The sequence below is a fragment of the Anguilla anguilla genome, chromosome 6 (genome assembly GCF_013347855.1).
Source record: "Anguilla anguilla isolate fAngAng1 chromosome 6, fAngAng1.pri, whole genome shotgun sequence".
Classification (NCBI taxonomy): domain Eukaryota; kingdom Metazoa; phylum Chordata; class Actinopteri; order Anguilliformes; family Anguillidae; genus Anguilla; species Anguilla anguilla.
In genome coordinates, this window is record NC_049206.1 from 54760766 (window position 1) to 54781491 (window position 20726).

At 45.0% G+C, this 20726-nt stretch overlaps 1 protein-coding gene across 4 annotated transcripts in view; it reads right to left on the reverse strand.

Annotated features, from left to right (window-relative positions):
* The window catches only part of cnih3 (cornichon family AMPA receptor auxiliary protein 3), a 32418-nt gene extending 12649 nt beyond the window's left edge, over positions 1-19769 (reverse strand). For all 4 annotated transcript variants that reach the window (XM_035420885.1, XM_035420884.1, XM_035420883.1 and 1 more), the window contains exons 1-3: positions 19020-19769; positions 11640-11708; positions 6478-6525 (exon numbers count right to left, since the gene is read on the reverse strand). In XM_035420885.1, coding sequence (XP_035276776.1) covers positions 6478-6525; positions 11640-11708; positions 19020-19100 — 198 coding nt within the window. In that variant the 5' untranslated portion in view covers positions 19101-19769. The remainder of the gene's footprint in view (positions 1-6477; positions 6526-11639; positions 11709-19019) is intronic.
* Positions 19770-20726: the final 957 nt, after the last annotated feature.

The following is a 20726-nucleotide window of genomic DNA, read 5'->3' on the forward strand; positions in this document are numbered from 1 at the left end:
GAAGTGAACGGGCAATTTAGCTAAACTTAACCGTTTTTTTGAAAACTAGCAAACAGAGCCAAACATCGACCAACTCGAGAGCCTCACAAAAGATGGAGCTGGACCTACAATGAAGTATGAAGTCGGAAACCATTTAGAATGAACTAGAGGTTGGCTACTGAATCACCCCACATGTTTGTTAAAAAAAGGGGTCAACCCAGAGTTCCATATTTTGAAGTCAGTTTGAGGAGCTAAGGACCACACCTCCCATCAGCCCATTAATGCTAAATTCCATGACACACTTCCCTTTGAATGGTATAGGGTATCTGCCAGAGCTCAGGCGTGATGAATACACAGGGTAGTGGGAATACCCCTCAAGCCTGGGACTCAGGGTTAAAGAATGAAGGGGCTGCTGGTTGACACTGGCGGGGGTGGGGGGTTAGAGTAGAAAATTAAGGGGTGGGAGTAGGGGGAAGCAGGAATTTGGGGGGGTGGTGTAGGTGTAGGGGAGGGCAGATAATTGCCTTAATTTAGCGATCATCGAGAGCACTGTGTCTTTTCGAGATTGGCGCTAATGATGACACGAAGCTCGTTGGGGCGAATGTCACACCTCAGCTGCCGGCACGTCGGGCCGACGCTCTGGTGACAAGCTAATGGGCGACTGGGGCCCTTTCACACCCTCGTACAGGGGAAAATGAGACACGGAGAGCCGCCATTCACCCTTTTCTCCGCCGAACATTCTAATTCTGATGTAACAAGCAGTGGAGGTTCTAGAACATTGCAGGAATTCTTTTTTTTTTTTTAAAAGCACACACTGGAGTAGAATTTTTTTTTTGTGTGTGTAATACTAGCCTGGAAGATTTTTTTATTATTTATTTATTTTTAAAACCAGGCTCCATGTGTTTAATTTTTAATGTTTCATCTTTGAAAAGTCAGTTTAGCATTTACATCAGAGCTAATAAGCAGCGATGTTCAATCAGCTCTCTCTTTTTCGGTTCACAGTGATCTCAGCCTCTCATGCATATTCAAAGCCCAGCCCGGCAGTGCTGCCAGACTCCTTGATGCCGTACATGATATCCACGCTAGCAGGGTAACAGAACAGCAAGCGTTTGAGTCCCAGAGGATGCCCACGCCCTGCCCTGGGCAGTTTAAAGGAAAAGGAAGTTTTTGCTGAAGGCAGCGTCAAGATCTCTCTGTTTCCAGCTCGAGAAATTGCAGCAGTGCATGAGCGAGAGAGGCGTCGAGGTAAGGACTCATTTTTGGAATGCTGTTCGAAAGTTGGGGCATGGGCTCTGCTTCGGGAAGGGTCTGGTGTCTTATAAAGAACTCGTCTGTGGAGAACGCTGCTCGAACGCTAGGGCGTGGGCTCTGCTTCCGGAAGGTTCCGGTGCCTAAAACTAATGGGACAAGGCCTCAATGTGGAATCTGCACCGACATGGAAAAAGTGCAGGTTTTTTGGTTAGTTAGGCAGAACCGCTGCTTCAAGAAGCCAACCCCGATGGTGAACCGGAAATCAATGGGTCTAAATCCGAACGATTGGTCCACTGAACGTTTATTCAACCAGGCAAACCCACCGAGATATAGAACCTTTTTTTGACAAGGGACACCTGACCAGGAGGGCAGCTCGATATACTCTGACAATAACCACCATCGACCAAGCAAAGAGTACCCGCAGTTAAAAACCGTGACACATTTCTGAGTTTCCAATTACCGAGATTCGATCAGACCGAAGGTGTAAACATTTGACATTTTGAGTGGCCGAGAAGAGGGAGCTGCACTCTGTATGTGCGGTCCATTTACGATTTAACAATAGAACAGGCCGAGCAAGTGTCCTAGCCTTTGCCGAAAGATGAACACTACAACAGCCCTTATTGTGTTATTTAGGTCTCAGCTGAGTGTTGCATTTGGGTGTTTTTCGAGTCCTATGTCTCTCGCTCTCTCTGTCCCTCTCTCTAGTGAAGATGATGAAAATGGATCCATTAATACGCCGCTTTTAATACAGGCATTTATTTCTGTAGCGTGCGCTGCTCGGATTCTGCAGATGTTTATTTTTAGATTCGGGAAAAAACGACGGAAAGTAAAAATGTGGCTCCGCATTCTCCGTCGGTTTAGTCATAGCAACTGGCAACCGAAGAAGGGAAAATCAGAAGGAAACAGAGAAAATGAGATCCGTGCAAACGAGGCCCAAACCAGGCGAGAGCAAACGCTCGGAAAGTGAAATCTCAAATCCAGATTCAGATGGCATCGTGAAAATTTGAGATGCACCACATTCAGTCTAAAGAAGCAAAAAAAAAAAAAAAAAAACATTATTCAGGCCCACATTTAGCATGCGTTTCACATTGGCTGTAAGTCTATAAGCCTTGGTGACACTTGTATCCACTGGTGCTGCATGATTGACAGCTGATATCGCATAGCCCATAAGCCTCGTCGCTGCTGCCGACGGAAGCGAACGCTACGTTCCGTTCCGTCCCTCGTTCCCCACGAAACCCGGGGAAGGCGACTCTCGCACGCCGGCCTGTCGAGCGCTATCGTGCTGCCGCCGCTAACGCCTTTAAAGATGAATGCGAAAAAACCACGCACTGCGAGGGGAAGGAACGGGAAAATCCTTTGTACTGAAACATCAAAACGTAGCTTCCCCCCCGTTTGAAGAACAAACACGGCGGGCGGAAGGCGAGCGGCCGCGGGGGGAGACGCCGCCGCCGAGTGCTCCACCGCGATTGGCTGAGAGAGGAGAATCGCCTTGACACCGGCGCTGGAGAACAACCGGGCCTTCGCCGCTCTGTCGAGACTCTGAATTTCAGAACGAAGTAGGAAATCAGAGAGGAAAAATGGGGGGAGGGGGGTGGGTCGAGACGAGATGAGTGGTTCTTTGGTCGACCGGGCTGTGGTCCTGTTCACTCTGAAGCTAGATCGTATCGGACCGTCTATACAATACAGAAGACCAGCCTGCTGAGCGACTCCAGGCCTCTATGCTTCTGAAAAGCAGCTATCCTGGATTTTTTAAATTTTAAATCTTGAAAGTGTAAAATGACTTCATTTGAAATCAAAGGACAGAGAGACAACTGTCCAGATCACCCTGTAGTGTACTGTATGCCTACATTCCCATATGGAAATGCAAGAAACTTTTTAACGGATGCAGAACACAAATACAGAATGCAATTTTCAACATTAATTTTCACTCCCTGTGGGAATTCCGAGAGTGTTTTGGCGGGAATATGTAAATGTTCAGTAATGCTAAGGAGATGTATACATCTCCATAAGCAAAGTAGAAAAAGAGCATTTCCCGCTGAAGAATCTATAAATACGATGAAAAAAAAGAAATGCCACACAAGGCTGAGTGGAATCTAATGCACAAACTACTGAGCGGAGGAGACAACGACACAGCCTGTGTTTAATATTAATTTAAATTGCTTGGCAGCTGGCTGTCAGTTGCTTGTTGAGTAGAAATGAAACATTTTTTTCTCTCCCCACCGCTACTGCCTAGGATTAAAGCCCAGCGCTTTTACATAATCTGTGATTATTCAGACGGTAAAAAAAAAAAAAAAAAAAAGTTGGCAATTTCCCGTACCTGGGAGAGAAACCCACAGGGGGAGGGTTCCACTTTTCTAATGCTGGTTCTGCTTTGATCTGCTCGTTGTTTGTTTCCTTAAGCTGTCACACATTTTGAGAATGCAGAATTTTGAGAAGTTATTTTATTTTTTTTGGGGCCCACACAATGCAATTAAAGAAGCACTCCAGAATGCCAACTTAATTGACGTTAAAACCCTCAGTGTAAAATGGGTTTTTTTACGGAAGTTCGTAGAGGTCATGCAATATTTATTTCCTTGTTCCCGTTATCTTGAAATCACCGCTTGTCGTCTTGTGATCTCAACATAGCAAAAAAGCTGTTTTCTCGTGGTCACTACCTGTTCGTCTCGTTATCTCGACATAACAAAAGTTGTCGTTTCGAGATAACGAGATAATCTCTGCCAAGATGACCTCTACCGTCTGAATGCCGTGATTGTGTGATGGACAGGTGATAGAATATTCTACACTGCCCTACGATGGATGAACACATTCAATTTTACTTTGCCCTGGGCAAGGCTTGGGTAGAAATTGCATCATAGAAATCAATAATAGACAACTCGGAGGTTTACTTCGACCAGGGCAAGGCTTGGGTAGAAATGACATCATAGAAATCAATAATAGACAACTCGGAGGTTTACTTTGACCAGGGGCTGACTCAGGTTGAAACCAGGGACAGACTCTCAGGTAGAAACTTGGAAGCTGCTCCACAATTTCTACCTGAGGCAGTCTATTGCTGGTGGGAGAGAAGACTACACATAAAAAATGTGAACCTCAAGCCATATATTATTGTCCGCCTATCCAGATTCTCACTCGACTGATGGAATCATGAATTTGTCAATATGGACACGACATGTTCACAAGGAGACTTTCATTATTAATCCTTGTGCATTTATTTGAAAATCTGATCATTCAAAAATATGTTGAACGACCCATTCACCTGGAATTGAATACGATTCCTCTGAAATGACTTATCGATCATATTCAACATGTACCTTTATGAATGATATTCACAGCAGAACCAAGCCTGGACTAGCTTGCTTGCCAGGATTTTAGGTTTGCAAGGCATACGCTGCATCACAAACGCAATGCAAATACCTCATTCTGTAAATCAACACAGACGACAACGGCTATACAGTATGTTTCTGTACCCGAGACTAGGAAGGGAAAAAGCAAAGAAAAGAAGAGCAATTAAAAATATTTGAGATAAATCAAGTTTTCAGGTACTAAGATTGTTTTTTGAAAAGAAACGTGTCTCATGTCTGTGTGAAAGACAACAGAAGCTCCTTCAAACGAGCGATGCACTGTGTTTGGACGCCGCCGCGGATTCAGGGAAAGCTGAAACAACAGGGCACACGTGTGCTGCGTGGGTCATTCTGGCAAGGACACTGCTGCCCCCCCCCCCACGCCCCAGCCCCCCCCCGCCCACTCCCACCTCCCCAGCTCCCCCCTGGCCCCCCGCCCCCATCCCCTCTATGTGACACGGGCCGCAGGCTGTATTTAGCAGATAAACAGAGGATGACAAGCCTGACCTCCCCAGGGCCAACGGCCACACGGAGGGCCAGAAGCCAGAAATACAGGTACCGGGCGGCCGCGCGGAGGGCCAGAAGCCAGAAATACAGGTACCGGGCGGCCGCGCGGAGGGCCAGAAGCCAGAAATACAGGTACCGGGCAGCCGCGCGGAGGGCCAGAAGGGGCAGACGGGCCTCCGAAACACACGCCAGATTGATGCCGCGCTGCTTCAGAATCGTAACCGGCCCTGGCGTCTCCAAGGTTCGTCAGGTCCCGCAGAGACGACAGCTAAGATCAAAGCTAACGCTAATCAAACGCCTCGTTCCGTGCAGGCTAACTCATTAAGGATGCACAGGTCTACATTCATTTTTTTTTTTTAAATCATTTTTAAAAATCAATTTCTCCAATGCTTCGCTTGCTCAGCGTTTTTTTCTGTTCCGCTTCAGAATAGAATAATAACTAGATCACATTGCTCATCCGGCCACATTATTAATTTATTGGGGAGGGGGTGGTTTCTGTGTCTCCAGGCAATTGATAAATTATCAATGTCGAAAACTTTGGGCATTCCCAAATTCTCTAGCATTGCAAACCCGGTTTCCTCCGACAGGACCCCACTCGCTGAAATGCCTGGAGAGGATTTAGGGATGTCGTGTGAAATGTGTGCATACGCACCAGCCCATGTTTCACTCTCACTTCAGCAGGAAAGACTGCAACGCTGCCCAATCGCATGATGAATATTATCGGGGTGAGTTTCAGTAGCATGTAAAAACGGGAAGACAGAAGACAGCACAACTAGGACAAGACTCAGAGAGAGACAGAGGGAGAGGGAAAGGGAGTGTGTGTACGTGTGTGTATGTGTGTGTGTGTGTTGCGTGTTGTGTGTGTGTGTGTGTGAGAGAGAGAGAGAGAGAGAGAGAGAGAGTTGATTTAACACTGAACAGTCTGCAGTGTAACCAGACATAATATGATGGTCCAGCAGCAACATATTCTATTATCATGTAATATTATATTAATGGAGTGGGGCTGAATATTATAGTAATGAACATTCAGACCCATTACAGAACTCCCTCGTTAGCTTTATATATAACCTAATATTGTTCACCCTGCATTTAACCATGAAATGGATGTTTCTCTCCATGATATTGAGATCATTATTCTTGTCTGTGAAAGGCAAGATATCGGCTAATATGGATGCACAACAGTAGCTTGTACAGCAGGTTAGTAAAAAGGTTCACTTAACATAAAACAGAAACCCATGTCATGTGACTCATTTGCATTTATGGTTTCACCAGTTGAATCTGCAAACCCTGCCACTCGGAAACACGAATGATTCACATCCACCACCCCACTCAGCTTGCTGCTCTCGATTGGCCAAGCCAGCTGTCCGTGCGAACGGAGGGCGAGATCTGCGATCACGGTTACCTTTCGCAGGAGGAAGCAGATCCGCTCGATGTTCCTGAGCCTCTCCCGCTGGAAGACAAACAGGAGGAGGAGCAAAGAGTTAATACCCCAGCGAAGAGTTAATACCCCAGCAAAGAATTAATACCCCAGAGACAAAGGGCACATGCAAAACCCACACATACATGTAACACTACAAGGTGGCAATCTGCTCCCGCATCATTAATTCAGGGCCTGAGCCAAAGGTAATTAAGGCACAAGGAATGCTGGGAAACTACAAGAAGTCTCATTAATGGCACCTCAAACTGGTGTGCCGCTCGGAGCGACAGAAAAACGTGCAGTTACAGTGACCTTCCTAAGTATATTATATATTTATTTATTTATTTAGTCTTGCAGTTGACAAGCAAGTGGCTTTTGGAAGAAAAAAACAAACGCTGCTGTAATATGTTTTGAGGCAGGCAGCAGGCAGCGGGGGAACCGTTTCCCGCCTCAGACGAGACGCTAACGCTGCCGTCCCTCCAACTGCCGTCGCCCAACTGCCATCCGCCGCCTGCAGCGCTGCTGGGCCGCTGTCGGGCCTACGAGCTAACGGGTCCCGAAGGCCTCGTCTTAACCTCAGCTAACGGCCGCTCGTTTTCGCCCCTTGTGGGATTACAGAGCGGCAGAACCGCCGGCGACATCGAGCGCCGCGTTTAGACGACTACTGTCGGGGAACGGGCCCGGCAAAATGTCTCGAACAGAGACAAAGCTCTTTCAGGATTTTTCCCGCCGTGAAGTTTACAAACATGGCCTCAGCTTTGACTCTGTTGCCTCCATTATTTTGTAGGCCAAATTGTCATGATACCTATTTTTAGCATTGCCAGGGTTAGACATCCTCCCATGTTAACAACAAATTCCTTTCTTCCACTAGCCTTTTATTTATTTCTTTCTTTATTTGTTTCTTTAGCTGTTTGTTTAGCTGTTTCTCAGCTGCTGTGAACTGTAGCCAAGCATTAGAGGGGAAAATATTATTTTGCTTTAATGTGGAAGACTGAATAAATATAAATAAATGGAATGTGGGTAACAAGGAGCAGGGAACAGCCCGGAACTCTCCTAAAGCGTTCTGCCTGACGTGCTCTGGCAGTAGGGGGGAACTCCGCTTTGAAAGGCTCTATTAATGAAGTCCGAACATGCATATTTAATTGCAATTCTTAAAAAAATAATAAATCCCCAAGAAGGAAACACTTCATCTGACACAGTTCATTATTCATACCGCTGGACTAAGCTTCTAAATAATGTAATATGTAATGTAAGAGGTAAAGAGGGCTTAAATCAGAGGTAAGACTGTTGAAACACATTGTACAGTTCACTGTTAATTTCCCCTCAAGCAAAGGCTTTCTTCTGTTTATCCCAAAAAAAGAACAAAAAAAATAAAAAATACAAAGTGCCCCATACACATTAATATGCTCAGTGTTTAATCAACTCTTGCAAACTACATATGACCCTATTGGACTCACATGTACTCTATTACAGTTGAATTATCACTGGACATTTTACTGTGTACACTAATGACTGGGTCGCTGATTTCTTCTCAATTCTTAAAGATCTGAAGTAGCAAAATGCACATTTCCGGTGAATGCACTCTGAACACGTGTGTGTGCGTGTTTGTGTGTGTGAAGTGTTTTGAGAAAACATTTGTAAGAATTGCAATCGGAGTGAAAACAAGCGAAAAGCTCTCGTAGGCTTGCTGAAACAGCACAGCATAATGGCACTCGCTTTTCACTGTGTCTACAGATCCAGTTGCAGCGTTTAGGCGTTTGAGGAAAAACTGCAAATTTAACAGAAGCAGGGAAATAATAGAGAAAGACAAGGGAAAAGGAAAGGAATTGTATCGCTAGTGCTGAGAATGCTGCTGTTGAATTCCTTTTGACAGTTAGTGAGAGGTAAACTTTGATTGAACCCATTCCAATTCCCAGCCTCCACCCTGCACTGGTGTTTCATCTGAGCAAGTCTTACAAAAGCAGCACACGATAAAATATGCTGCACTTATTTTCGACCTACACCAACTTTAATCAAATCTGAGCGTGTGACATGTTTTGTTTTCTTCAGATTTTCTTGTTTGCTTTTGAACAAGGCCATGATGCAGATATATTCCAGGAGCAGCCGACATATCAACGTGTATATTTAGCGAGCAATTAGACCAAATTCACTTTGAAATGTTAGTCTGGGACAATTCAGTTGACATACAAGTTGTGCAGTACTGTAAAATAATTTTTAAAATGAAAACAACAACAAAAAAGAGCATTTTTTGGCAGGCGAATCACGGACAGCTAATTAACACCAACCGAAAGAAAAAGGACCCCTCCCCTCAACATTCTACTTGACCTTCAAACTGGAGCCTGCAGCTTCTCTCCAGGGAAGGACAAGTGCATGTTGTGCTTCCCAGCCAGTGTTTATTGGACTGAACAGACACACTAGAGTTGGGTAAAGAGAGGATGCTCCATATCACACTGCGCAGTGTGCTATTAAGTACCTTGGAGCCCTCTGGGAGAGGCCATCAGCTGCCAAATCTCATTAAAATCTGATGCAGTTTCCTAAAAAGGGGACATTTTAGGGTGTGGGTCTGGTTGATACAGTATATGTATATTAGTATGGGTGTGTGTTTGTTTGATACATTATGGACTTGCTACTGTGGTTATGGGTCTGATTGTATGTTTATTGTATTATAGGTGTTGATTTGGTTGATACAGGGCAGAGTTGTTACTGTGGCTATGGGTATGGTTGATACAGTATACAGATATTACTAGGGGGTGTGGATTTGGTTGATACAGTATGGAGTTGTTACTCTGTTTATGGGTCTGGTTGATATACTGTGGTTATGGGGCTGGTTGATGCGGTATGCTAATGCAGATAGATAAGAAGGATCTGCAGTGTCGGCTGATCTATTTGTGTTTTATCGGACTGGTCTGAGAAAGCCTACCCCAAATGCTGAATTTCCAGGCACAGGTAACCACAGCACACGAGAAAAAGCAGTCAGTCAAGCCAAACCTTCGGTGTTCTCTCAGCATGGGAATGGCCAGACAGCATTAATAAAATGTGTATCCAGGAAAGCAACTCATAACCTAAATGCACTTCACTCTTAAGGTGATGAAGCTGGAATGACCTACTACACAATATTGAACAAGTGCTACAGACCCATTTACAAGGTACAACATACAACAGGTTCATTTCCATATTGTTAAGCACATTGAAAATGCATGCTTGATCTCTTCCACTGAAATGATTTTAAAAAACATTGAGGTTTATGAGGTGGCACAAATTAATATTGCCACGGTTTATAACAGGGTCGTTGATAATTCAGTGGAGGGAAATCATTGTTCTGTATCAGTACTGGGAAAAGGGCTATTGCACGATTAACAGGCAAATCAATCCAAACTGGGAAATTTAGACAATGGCAACCGGAGTAGCTATTAAAATTTTACAATAGGCAGAGCACGATAAAGCCATAACTTTTACCAACATGGAACACGGTCATCGTTTATGACATGCATTCATGTACGTTGTAAAGGGCACACATTTTTTTCTGCGGAAACACTCTGTATTTCATATGCTAGCTCACTGCTCCAGAACCGACAGAAGCTTCAGAACCACCCCGAGCTCAGACAGAACCCTCAGGGAGGACGGAACACGGAGAAGATTCCGTGTTCCACCACAGCGTCTGCAGGCGAGCATGTTCTCTGAGCCCAGAGAGCGATGTAGGGGAATGTCCCAGTGCACCCTCTCCCTCCATAACCGCTAACACTGACACAGGGGATATGGGTACTGCGCAGCGAATCTGACCGACCCCGCACACGCGAGCGCATCTGCGCAGTGCGAGCGCAGACGGCCCTTTTAAAAAAAAAAAGAATCGCTCTTTAACGCGTGCACGTGCCCGGCGTGTCTGGCGCCGGAGCGAGCGGCTAAATCAGCCTGCTCCGGCACCCCCCGCCGAGAGCTCCCAGGATGCACTCTGGCTTCCGGAGAGCAGCCCGGCTGACAGGCGGCGCTAATTAGCCTGCCCCGGCGCAGAAGGTAAGAAGGTCGGGTGGTGAGATCAGCGGGGGGTGGGGGATGTGATCAATCTCCCCCTTCTCCCCCCCTCCCAGTCCTAATGCAGGGATAGAGAAGGTAGTGTATGTGCTGGGGTGGGTGGGGGGAATGGAGAGCAGAGCAGCGTGGGATCTTGATGCGGGCTAACCAACGGGCTAGCTTTAAAGAAATGTTAACCACGTTTTCTTCGAGCCTCGGCACTACGCAGTGAAATGCCCTCAGTGTTACTTCAGCTGAAGCCCGAATGTGTACGAGTCCAACAGGGACCGTACGTACTCTGCAAGAGTTAATTTAACACTGAGAGTTTTACTGCGTAAGGTGGCTCAGGCTCATCGATTATTCAGCACGAGGTAATGAGCGCAACCTGGTGTTTTTTTTTAAATTTTTTTTTTTTTAATTGACTGCCAGGGACAGCCACCAGTAGTGATTGTTTCAATTTATTTAAACGACGCGCATCTTTTCACCGCTGATGGCGCTGGGTTGCGCGGCGCTGTTGGGAGCAACCGACGCGCCAGTCGCACAAACAAACCCAGCTGTTCCAAATGCATTCCTACCCCTGGCGGGATGGAGCCAATCGCATCCACCCTGCTCCCCCCCCCTCCCCCTTTCCCCCAGGAGCCCCCCCCCCCCGGTCACAGCAGCCCCAGTCTGTGATTGTGGTGAGGGCCTCTAATGATGGAAGCCCTCTTTCAAATAACCTGGCGTCGGCAAATGCCCGTTTTTCGCTTTGGCAGAGATGGGGGCACGTCCCCTCCACAGCCCCCAATTTTTCCACAGTAGATAGCATGCCCCCCCCCCCCCCATACCCTGTTAGCCAGTCATTTGTCAGGACTGTGCTGGTGCTTCTTCGGGAGGAATGGGGGGGGGGTATAAGTGACATTTAGACAGCTGGCTTCTGTATTATTCATGCCCTGCTGTAGATGAGAGGAGAGGCATTTGGAAAAAGTGGAAGGGGGGGGTGAGAATCACACCTGGAACCTGACACCTCCACCAGCAGATCAAAGGTCTTTCTTAACCACACCCCCCCCCCCCCCCCCACATGAATAGGTAGACGGGAGAATAGAACTGCTGCACTCGGTTTCCTTATTTATTCCCCCCCCCCCCCCCCCACTACTAACCGCGTGAAGTGGATTGCCCTGATCGATCGGGACCTTGAAATCCGCTTGGAGCTCATCGAAGGCCGTTATCTGAGAGAGAGAGAGAGAGAGAGAGAGAGAGAGAGGGGGGGGGGGGAAAGGAAGAGGACAGAGAGTTAGCCTGCTGGAAGAGTGAAATGCCAGCTTTGGTTTCCCTCTGAGAGGAAGAGAACCGCTCGAACGCGGCGTCTTCGTTCACCTCTGATTCGTCTCAAATTCACCTCTCCGAGCCGGGAGCGCGGTACGCAACCAATGGAGCGGACCATAAACAATTCAAATCGCCGTGGCGACGGCGGCGGCAGAAGCGGTGGCGGTAATGAGACAGAAATCCCCGGCAACGGCAATCTTTGATGTTAACGCCTGTACAGTCGTGTACGGTACAGCAGACAGCGGGGATCCAGGGGTGTCTAATGAAAGGAGAAACGGATGGGATCCCAGCTCAGCCAATCGCTGAGGAAAACAACAGCAGCGGCAGAAGAGGAAGATAAAGAAGAGCCAGGCGCCAGGTTCTACCTCGCGTTTTAAGACAAAGCACAGTAGCAATACCCTGCAGCCAGACTGCACTCTGCACTGTACTCTTGCACCCTGTCAATGCACAGTACCTCTGACACAGGAATCTTAACTTAGAACTGTCCTTTTTGTAAACACAGGGGAAGGCGTGAACATCCTGTCGATAATATCATTCGACGGGCGTCACAGCAGATCACAAACACGTTGCCACCTTTACAAGGGTTTTTTTCCCTCTCCTTGTTCCACCGACCCCCCCCCCCCCCCCCCAGTATTTGCCATATTGAGGCATGGTTTGTCATACCTGTGTGTAATTCACTTCTCTGGAGCTTTTTGAAAGACAAGTTAATTCTACAGGTGAACATGTTAACCACACCTCCGCCTATTGCTTTTGACGGACGTGTAGCTAATTGAGGCTTATCGTTTGCCAAATTAACACCATTGTTCTGCAGCTCTCGTTCACTCCCTGATGAAGGCCATGTAGCTGGGGGTATTTTATTGTTTCGATACATGAAAGGCATTTTTACTTTATATGGGCAGAGTAGCCTGCCTTGGTTTCTGTTTTTGCTCTTTGATTCAGGTTTGTTTCCTGTACCTCTTTTGCTGGCATAAAAGCCACAAAAAAAATAAAATAAATAAATAAATAAAAATAAAATCTGTGTCCATGGGTCAGTGAACACTCCCTTTTAAGATGCTTCTACTAGCCCGTGCCCACGGCTACAACGAGAAGCTGGAGCTTGTGATATTCATCCCGTAAAAACGTGATGTGTTCACACATTAATGAAGACAATAGCCTGTGTGTGTATAATGTCAGTGAAAGAACAAAACAACCGACAATACCAACTGGCACATAAATAATGAAGTGGCTCTCCTGTTTTATTCATGAAGGTGCGGAATCACAAGAGACCACCTTGAACAGCTGAACAAAAAAGACAGTTGCTCAGGCCAATGTACGAGCACAAATGTGCACAAACAATTGTAATCACGCGGTTCCTGCATTTTCCCTCAGCCTAAGCTACAAACAGCTCTGCGCAAATCACTCACAACTGGAAAACCCAGACGCCGTAGCCAATCCAAGAGGACTGCGTGCCACAGACCGGGGGACTTCCAGACTACACGCAGAACCACACATTCGGGGGGATTACTCCCGTTGACATCCTGAAGTTTAAAAAAAAAAAAAAAAACTGAACGCTGACAAACGGTGCCAAACCGACGCGCCACTTAATGGCTCTTGCGTTGGGGCTGAATTCTGAGTGACGTTTCGTCAGAAATGCCACTTAAAAGGCAGGCCGTTCGCGAATGCCTCACTGTAAGCACGCTAACATCTGTGTGTGTCTTGGCACCGCCAAGAGACCATGGTAATGGTTTTTTTTTCTTTTTTTTTTTTTGCTTTGGGGGATAAATCTCACAAGCACAATGCCTCCGGCTGGCAAGCGATCACATGAAAACCCCCTCCGTTTCGTTTGCTGCCTGCTATAATTAATGCCGTGCGCTGTGGTACTTCTCAACATCACACGTGAAAATACTGAGCGCCATTCCCTAAGTCTAGAGTAAATAGCTTATCATGGTACGCCTGGTATACAGTACAAAACACATTTTCTTTTTAAGATACCAGAAAGCTGAAAAAACATGGAAATATCTGACAGTTTGTTTTGAAATTAATTTAGGCATTTTCGAGACATTTTCTCTATATTAGAGCAAAAGATGGTGAGGTATTTGTGTTAAAGTCAAAATTGTTAAGTGTAACATATTAAGCAAACATTAACTGAGCATGAACATCTTTAAACTGTATTAAAATACCTTATTAACTTCCCAGTTTTAAATGACTTTACTAGGAAAGACCGCAAAACAACTCAACTAATGCTTTACAGCAGTAATTGAAGTTATATAAGCAGTTATAACTCATTTATTAAGGGGTAAGCACAATCTTCTCTATAACAGATCCTGCAAAACAATGAACAAAAGGAACCTTCATGTAAAAAGTGTTCTTATATGAAACAATTATGTAACATAAACTATTTAATATTTTATTGTAAACATATTGTATAAGTTCTAATGGGAAGGGTTATCAATCTGTTCCAAAAAAGAACTTCAGGGTTGAGCAATACATTTGCTGTGAGAGACAGTCACATATGCCAGATCATATGGCTCTTAGGAGGACCCAATTGCATGGGCACACAGTTCTAGTATAATTTTATTTTAGTACACATCACTTTATGGTCTACCAGTTTAGGTCAAGCCCAAGATACAATGGGAAGGAGAACCCAAAACGCAATAAATGCAAATAAAGGGAAAAAACATGGCTGCTGCAATTCAGCTTGAATGCGTGTCATTACTGTAGAGGAGATATGGTGTACAATTAACCACTAAAATCAATAAAGTCAATATAAGAGTACATTTTGGTAAATGGCACCAATTGTGCTGCTAGCTCCTGGCAAAATTACTGCTTGGCTTGACAGGTAAAGGCTCTCACAGTGCTTTATTTTAACAGGACTTAAGACGCTCGGCTGAAGTCTCAGTGTGATAAACCACATGCACTGCAATGTGACCCCCCAGACCACATGGAATAATCATTTATTGATCTGCATTTCCTGTCTGAGCTGCAGGTGCTTTGTGTTTATATCAGCAAACAGTTTAACACATTCCACCCCCCACCCCCACCCCCCAAACCACTCCCCCGCAACCCCACATTTGTTTCATCTTTCACTGTGGGCCTGATTGTCTGAATTGAAAATCTACATCTTTCCAATTTACTGAACAATTTGTTAGAATCTGCATCGTTTTTTTAAACCCTAGTTCTGAATGGCCATTTCGTACTTGTGGGGCTGCTGTTGCGCTGCTGTGACAGCATAGTCAGTTTGTGATGTCACAGAGGGGCATTCACGTCCCCTGGAACACACACGTAACCAGCCGCTGCTTCATTTCATTCCGTGGTCCACCGGCTGAGCTGTGTAACCATGGCACCAGAGGCCTGCACATCTTCAGGAGCATGCCCAGAGGTGACTGTAATGACATCATTGACCAGAGGAGTCTCTCTTTTATGGTGCGTTAGGGTAAAGCTTTCCAGATGGAAACCTGGCCTACAGAACCAGAACCAGAACCCTCCTGGGTGGTACATCATGGTTAATTGTGCGTTTCCCTGTTGGACTCCTAACTACAGACAACATGGTAGTTATATTATTCTGCATTGTGGGCATATTACTACACTAAGGTCTAATGCTTCATCTAGCTATGACACCCATAAGCTTTGAATATACAATTTTCCACCTTGCTTTAGATCAGGGGTACTCAAATCTGGCCCTCAAGGGCAGCAGTACTGCTGGTTTTTCTCTTCTGCCTGATAGTCTGTAGTCCAATAATGTCTCTAATGGGCCAGAGATTACACTCACCTGGCGCGTCAGGTTAAATCAATCCCCGATTAGAGAAGAGGATTGAAAGCCAGCAGCACTTACTGGTTTCCAGGGCCATATTTGAGTACCCCTGCTCTAGACCACAGACCACTGAAAGCCCCAATACCATTACAAAGCCAGCAAGTCATCAGAAACTCCTGTAAGTATCTAAAATATCCTGAAATGAAAACTGAAAGGGCACTATTCCTTACTATGAACAGGTAGATGGATACAGAGAAGCAAACGGAAGACAGGTTCAATTTATAAGCATCATTAATGTCTTTAACTAAAGAGTGTTCTTTAAAATATCAATGTGCAGTACAACAGGTTAAGCAGCTAAACTATTACAAGTAGTAACAAAAGTTACACAATCATCCGACGTCACTTTGTCAGCAATGAACCATATAATCTGCCTTCGGAAACTTTGATTCTAAAGTCTGTAATATACAGGTTATTGTACTACAGAACTTTTCTGTGATACTCACTGTAATTAAACGAAGCTCTTTGTCATTTTATCGCTCTCACTCTCTCCCTCTTTCTCACACCTCACACGCACACTTTTCTCTCTCAGAAACAAGATACCAGACGTTCCGTTTTCATGTTTTTCCCCCCCCCCCCCAATTATAAAGTTTCATGCAGTTCCTTGCTCATCGGAACGAAACTTTGGAAACGCCACACGTATCCAACTTAGGCAGCTGCCTCCAGAGCCTTAATCACACACACCCGCTCATCGTGAGATTGTGACGAATCCCGAGGCTCTAATGAAGGCCTCCGCTCGGGCCAGAGGACACGGTGTCGCGCGCAGCTGAGGACCAGAGGAGCCGCGAAACGGCCGATTTTGCTCACGCTCCCCGATGACATCAGACGCCGTCGAGAGCAACAGCTTGCCAGCGACCGGCTTTGAGCCGAGAGGCGGATCGAAGAGAGACGCCGACGATGTCTGTTTCGCAGATCGCTAATGCGCCTGTGTGCGTCTCACATCGCCAACGGGAATATAGCGGGAACACCATGTGCCAGCTGAGTGATTGTGTGAGTGGGGGGGGGGGGGGGGGGGGGGGGTGTTATCTTAACGTATGTCCCTTAGAATGACGAGCTTCTTAATTATGTCCTTGCCAGAGGTTTTTTTTTGTTAAATATAAATCACAAGGTCCTGATAAACAGTATGTAAGGCGTACTAATGATGTGTGTTTGTATGTGGGCTGTACATGGCCAGTGGGTGAGGACTTTCAGCCAGAGCACTGAGCCGAGCATGAAGCACACAGCAACACACTTCTCCTTATGTCCTCATTGCCTCAAAGCTATTTATTGCCAATGAGAGTGCTCTCTCTCTCGCTCTCTCAGTCTCTAAGGAGTGACATACTGTCAAGATATACTGTTGATACTTCACAGCCATACACACACAAAAGCACATGAAAACATACACATACACACACACACAGATAAACACACACACAAGCATGCACACACACGGCACATATGAACACACACAAGCATGCATGCGCACACACACACACCACATATAAACACACACACACACACACACAAACATGCATGCATGCATGCACACACACACACGGCACATATAAACACACACACAAGCATGCATGCACGCACACACACACACACAACACATATAAACACACACACAAGCATGCATGCACGCACACACACACACACAACGCATATAAACACACACACACAAACATGCATGCATGCACGCACACAACACACACACACACACACACACACACACCTCCTAACACACATAATTGAAGCGAAAAATACAGTGACGTGTTGTTGGACACCCCTGCTTAATGAGCGTAATCCATCAGTCCAGTTTCTGACACAGCAGTCATAATTCATCTGAAGTGACATGACTGGGTGTTCCCCGGGAGTTATTAATGACATAACTTGTCATCAATAAACATTCTGTAAGTACTTCTTGCTGCCCCAGCAGAGCTGAATGCATCCATTTATATACAACACCGCAGACAACCATGTGCTCCATGAAAAATGCAAAACAAAATGAAAAATCTATTACAATTTTGCGTGTAACACAGCAGCGTGTCGGGGATTAAAAATTACTCAACTGTGCAGAATCAGAACAGTGTACGCAGTTTGTTATGTCAGCATATTTCACAGCTATCGTCCCTCCAGTAAATACCATGGTCGCGGTTCACTCATTTAATGTAATTTTTAAAGGGGGGAAGCCTGCCAAATGACCGCGTAATTCCCTTTAGAAGGCACGAGCCACGGCGACAGTCGCTTTTCAAAAGTACAGTCTGCGCTTGCGTGACTTAAACGAAGAAACTCGGTTTATATTCCAAGGTTAGAGAGTAACCGATAAAAGAGGTAATAATCGCGTTTAAGGATAAAATGTGTGCCATCGTTCTCGTGGCAGCAGCTGCACGCGCAGAACGGTGCTGCCCTCCTCCGAATTCAGCACCACGTAAATGACACGGTGATAAATGCCAGTGTCAGATTTTTTTCCAGGTCTGTTGCTACGCAGAGGGAGGCCTGGAACACAAGGAACAATCCCCCTCCCACCACCAGCCCTCGCCCGCCCCAGCGTGGGAGCTCTATCAAGGTACTTTGAAAAGGGGGCATTGCTGTTCTTTGTGACTCGACGTTGCAAAAAATGTCAGACTCCCGAGATGCGTTTTCACACTACTTTGTTCTGAGAATGGACAACAGAGAAACGTACTGAAACGATACAGTGATATGATAAAAAAAACACCAACCCTGCCTTTACAATCAATCATGCAACACTAGCGCTGGATTGGATTGTCACATCGTTTTGAGGATTTTGAGCAAGTGTCAGGTGTGTCAGTACATTAAGTATTACACTTGCTTAGTAATAAAAGATAGATTTTTTCCCCATGTGCAAATGTTTATTTACCATTTTAAATGGGAAGCGCACGTATAAACTAAGCAGCGACACAGGCATTTAAAAAATAACTCCCCGCGTTAAAGTTTTGATCAAGAGAGGGAATGCGCCACGAGATCTATAGCTAAAAACCAGACAGACAGCTCAGCAAGCCTCAAAAGGTCTCTCAAAATACTTCAAAAACAGAGTGCTGGTCTTACACACAAAATACAAACCACTTAGTAAAAAAACTAAAACAAAAATAAATACATCTTGTGTTTTATATATCCCAGCAAAATGGAATGTAGGTTATCTGCCTTATCCTGCACCCAGCTGGATTTTCATAACAGAACTAAAAGTCAAATTTATGCAGCGTATGCTGCTTTCAGTCAAGAGAGTATTAAGGAGATAAAAGACAGCGTTAGACAGGGTGCGAAGCCTAGAAATAGATTAACATATATTAATATGACACATTAAGACTACAGCAGGGAGTCCAAAATTCCTGTCCAAATACATCAAATGTTCATAGCTACCTTTATGCAGCATATCAATTAAAACGTTATTGAGGAGGAGGAAGGAGGAAGTAAAATTTACACTTACGTGCCAAATTGCAAAGAAGATCAACGAGGCGCAGAGAACCAACGAGAGCATGTAGCAGAAGGCAGCAAAAGTAAACATCATTTAAATTAACCCGTGGAAATTTTCCCAGAGATGATTCAGAGGGAAAACTGAAAATTAGGGCGCAACACCGACAAAAGACAAATCGAGCATCGTCTTCTGAACGTTTGCAACAATTTGTTGCAGATCGTCTCCAGCGAAGGGTGCGCAAGTTTCACTCTTTAAACGCCGTGTTTCAAAACCAGACGGCTCCCATAATAAGCTTCGGCATAATGGCAATATTCGAAGAAAGCGCGGTGTGTGTAAATAGGGACATAGAAAAAGGAGGAAATGGCTATCTTCTCAAAACACATCGGTCACGATAATATCCCCGAAGTAGATGCGATGCGATCCACAAGACGCTGTACAGTACTCTAGGGCAGTCCGGAGACGCGGACTGTAGCTGACAGACACAGGTAATCCATTCTGCGACACGACAAAGTGGCGCCACGAGAGATTTTAAACACGAGCTCAGCAACTCTCTCCAGGCGACATAACAGGTAATAAGCGCTCCCCTCAAAACACGATTAACCTATAGATCCACTCCACAAAAGGCGCAGGCGGTGTCTCCCAACAGGTGGATTTAAAGTGGCAGTAACTTCTACACCTCTTCAATATCCCTCTCCAGAATAACTACCATTCTGCTTTATCATATGCATAAAAAACGACTGGGTGACGCTTTACTTGCATGTAGTTTCATCAGTTGGATAAAAACGTATTTCCCAGAAGCTTAGATGAAAGCAGCTGCCTACACTACTTCTTGAAATTTTTTGTAAGGGTTTATTTGCGTAACTTCTAATCTTATATTTGTAAAGCGGGACAAATTACACATTGGCTCTTGTTCTTTCTTATTCCTGGCTCATATCTTCACTGTGGGTCATTCAGCGGTTGTAAAATCCCACACATATCCCATTGGGATTGTATCCTGATTGCATTCGGAAATCTTTGCTATTGCACTCACAGACCTAGCATAAGTTAAGTTACCGCTGAGCACCCAAACAAAATCACAATTTCACATGTGAGTTAAAATATTCACATGTGCAAATGTTACATGTGAACTGGACCTTTTCATATGTGATTGACCTTTTCCACATGTGAATAAAAATTCCAACATGTGGAAACAAAATATGTGACATGAAATCATGTGAAATTCCTCATTTTCACACATCACTGGCTTTTTAAAATGTGAACTGCACAGGTTACCTTTTCCTGCTCTCATCTTAGAAGTGGGATTATTTTTATAGTTCACATGTGTACTCTTCACATGTTGGGTGTTCACATGTGGTTTTTGAACACGTGTGATTTCTTTGTAAAGAGGCCCATATGGGGGTGGATGTATGATTTCAAGATACGCATGCAGTTCATGTACACTTAGGCCAGAGTCCTCACAAATTCCACGTAAAGCAGAAAAACAAAACATGTTTATTTTAAAAGAGCGCCTAAAATCTTAAGAACCGCTCTGGATGTTAATTTTTAAAAAAGCCACTTCTTATAAGTGAAGGAAAAAAAAAAAACCAAAACTTTGTTTAAAAAAAAGCATGACTCACGGCAAATAAAGGAACGGTACAAAAAAAAAAAAAAAACTTTTTTTCGGTCATTTAACTTTTTTTTTTTCTTTTTTTTTTCCTGAGGTTCTGTCAAGCTGTCCAA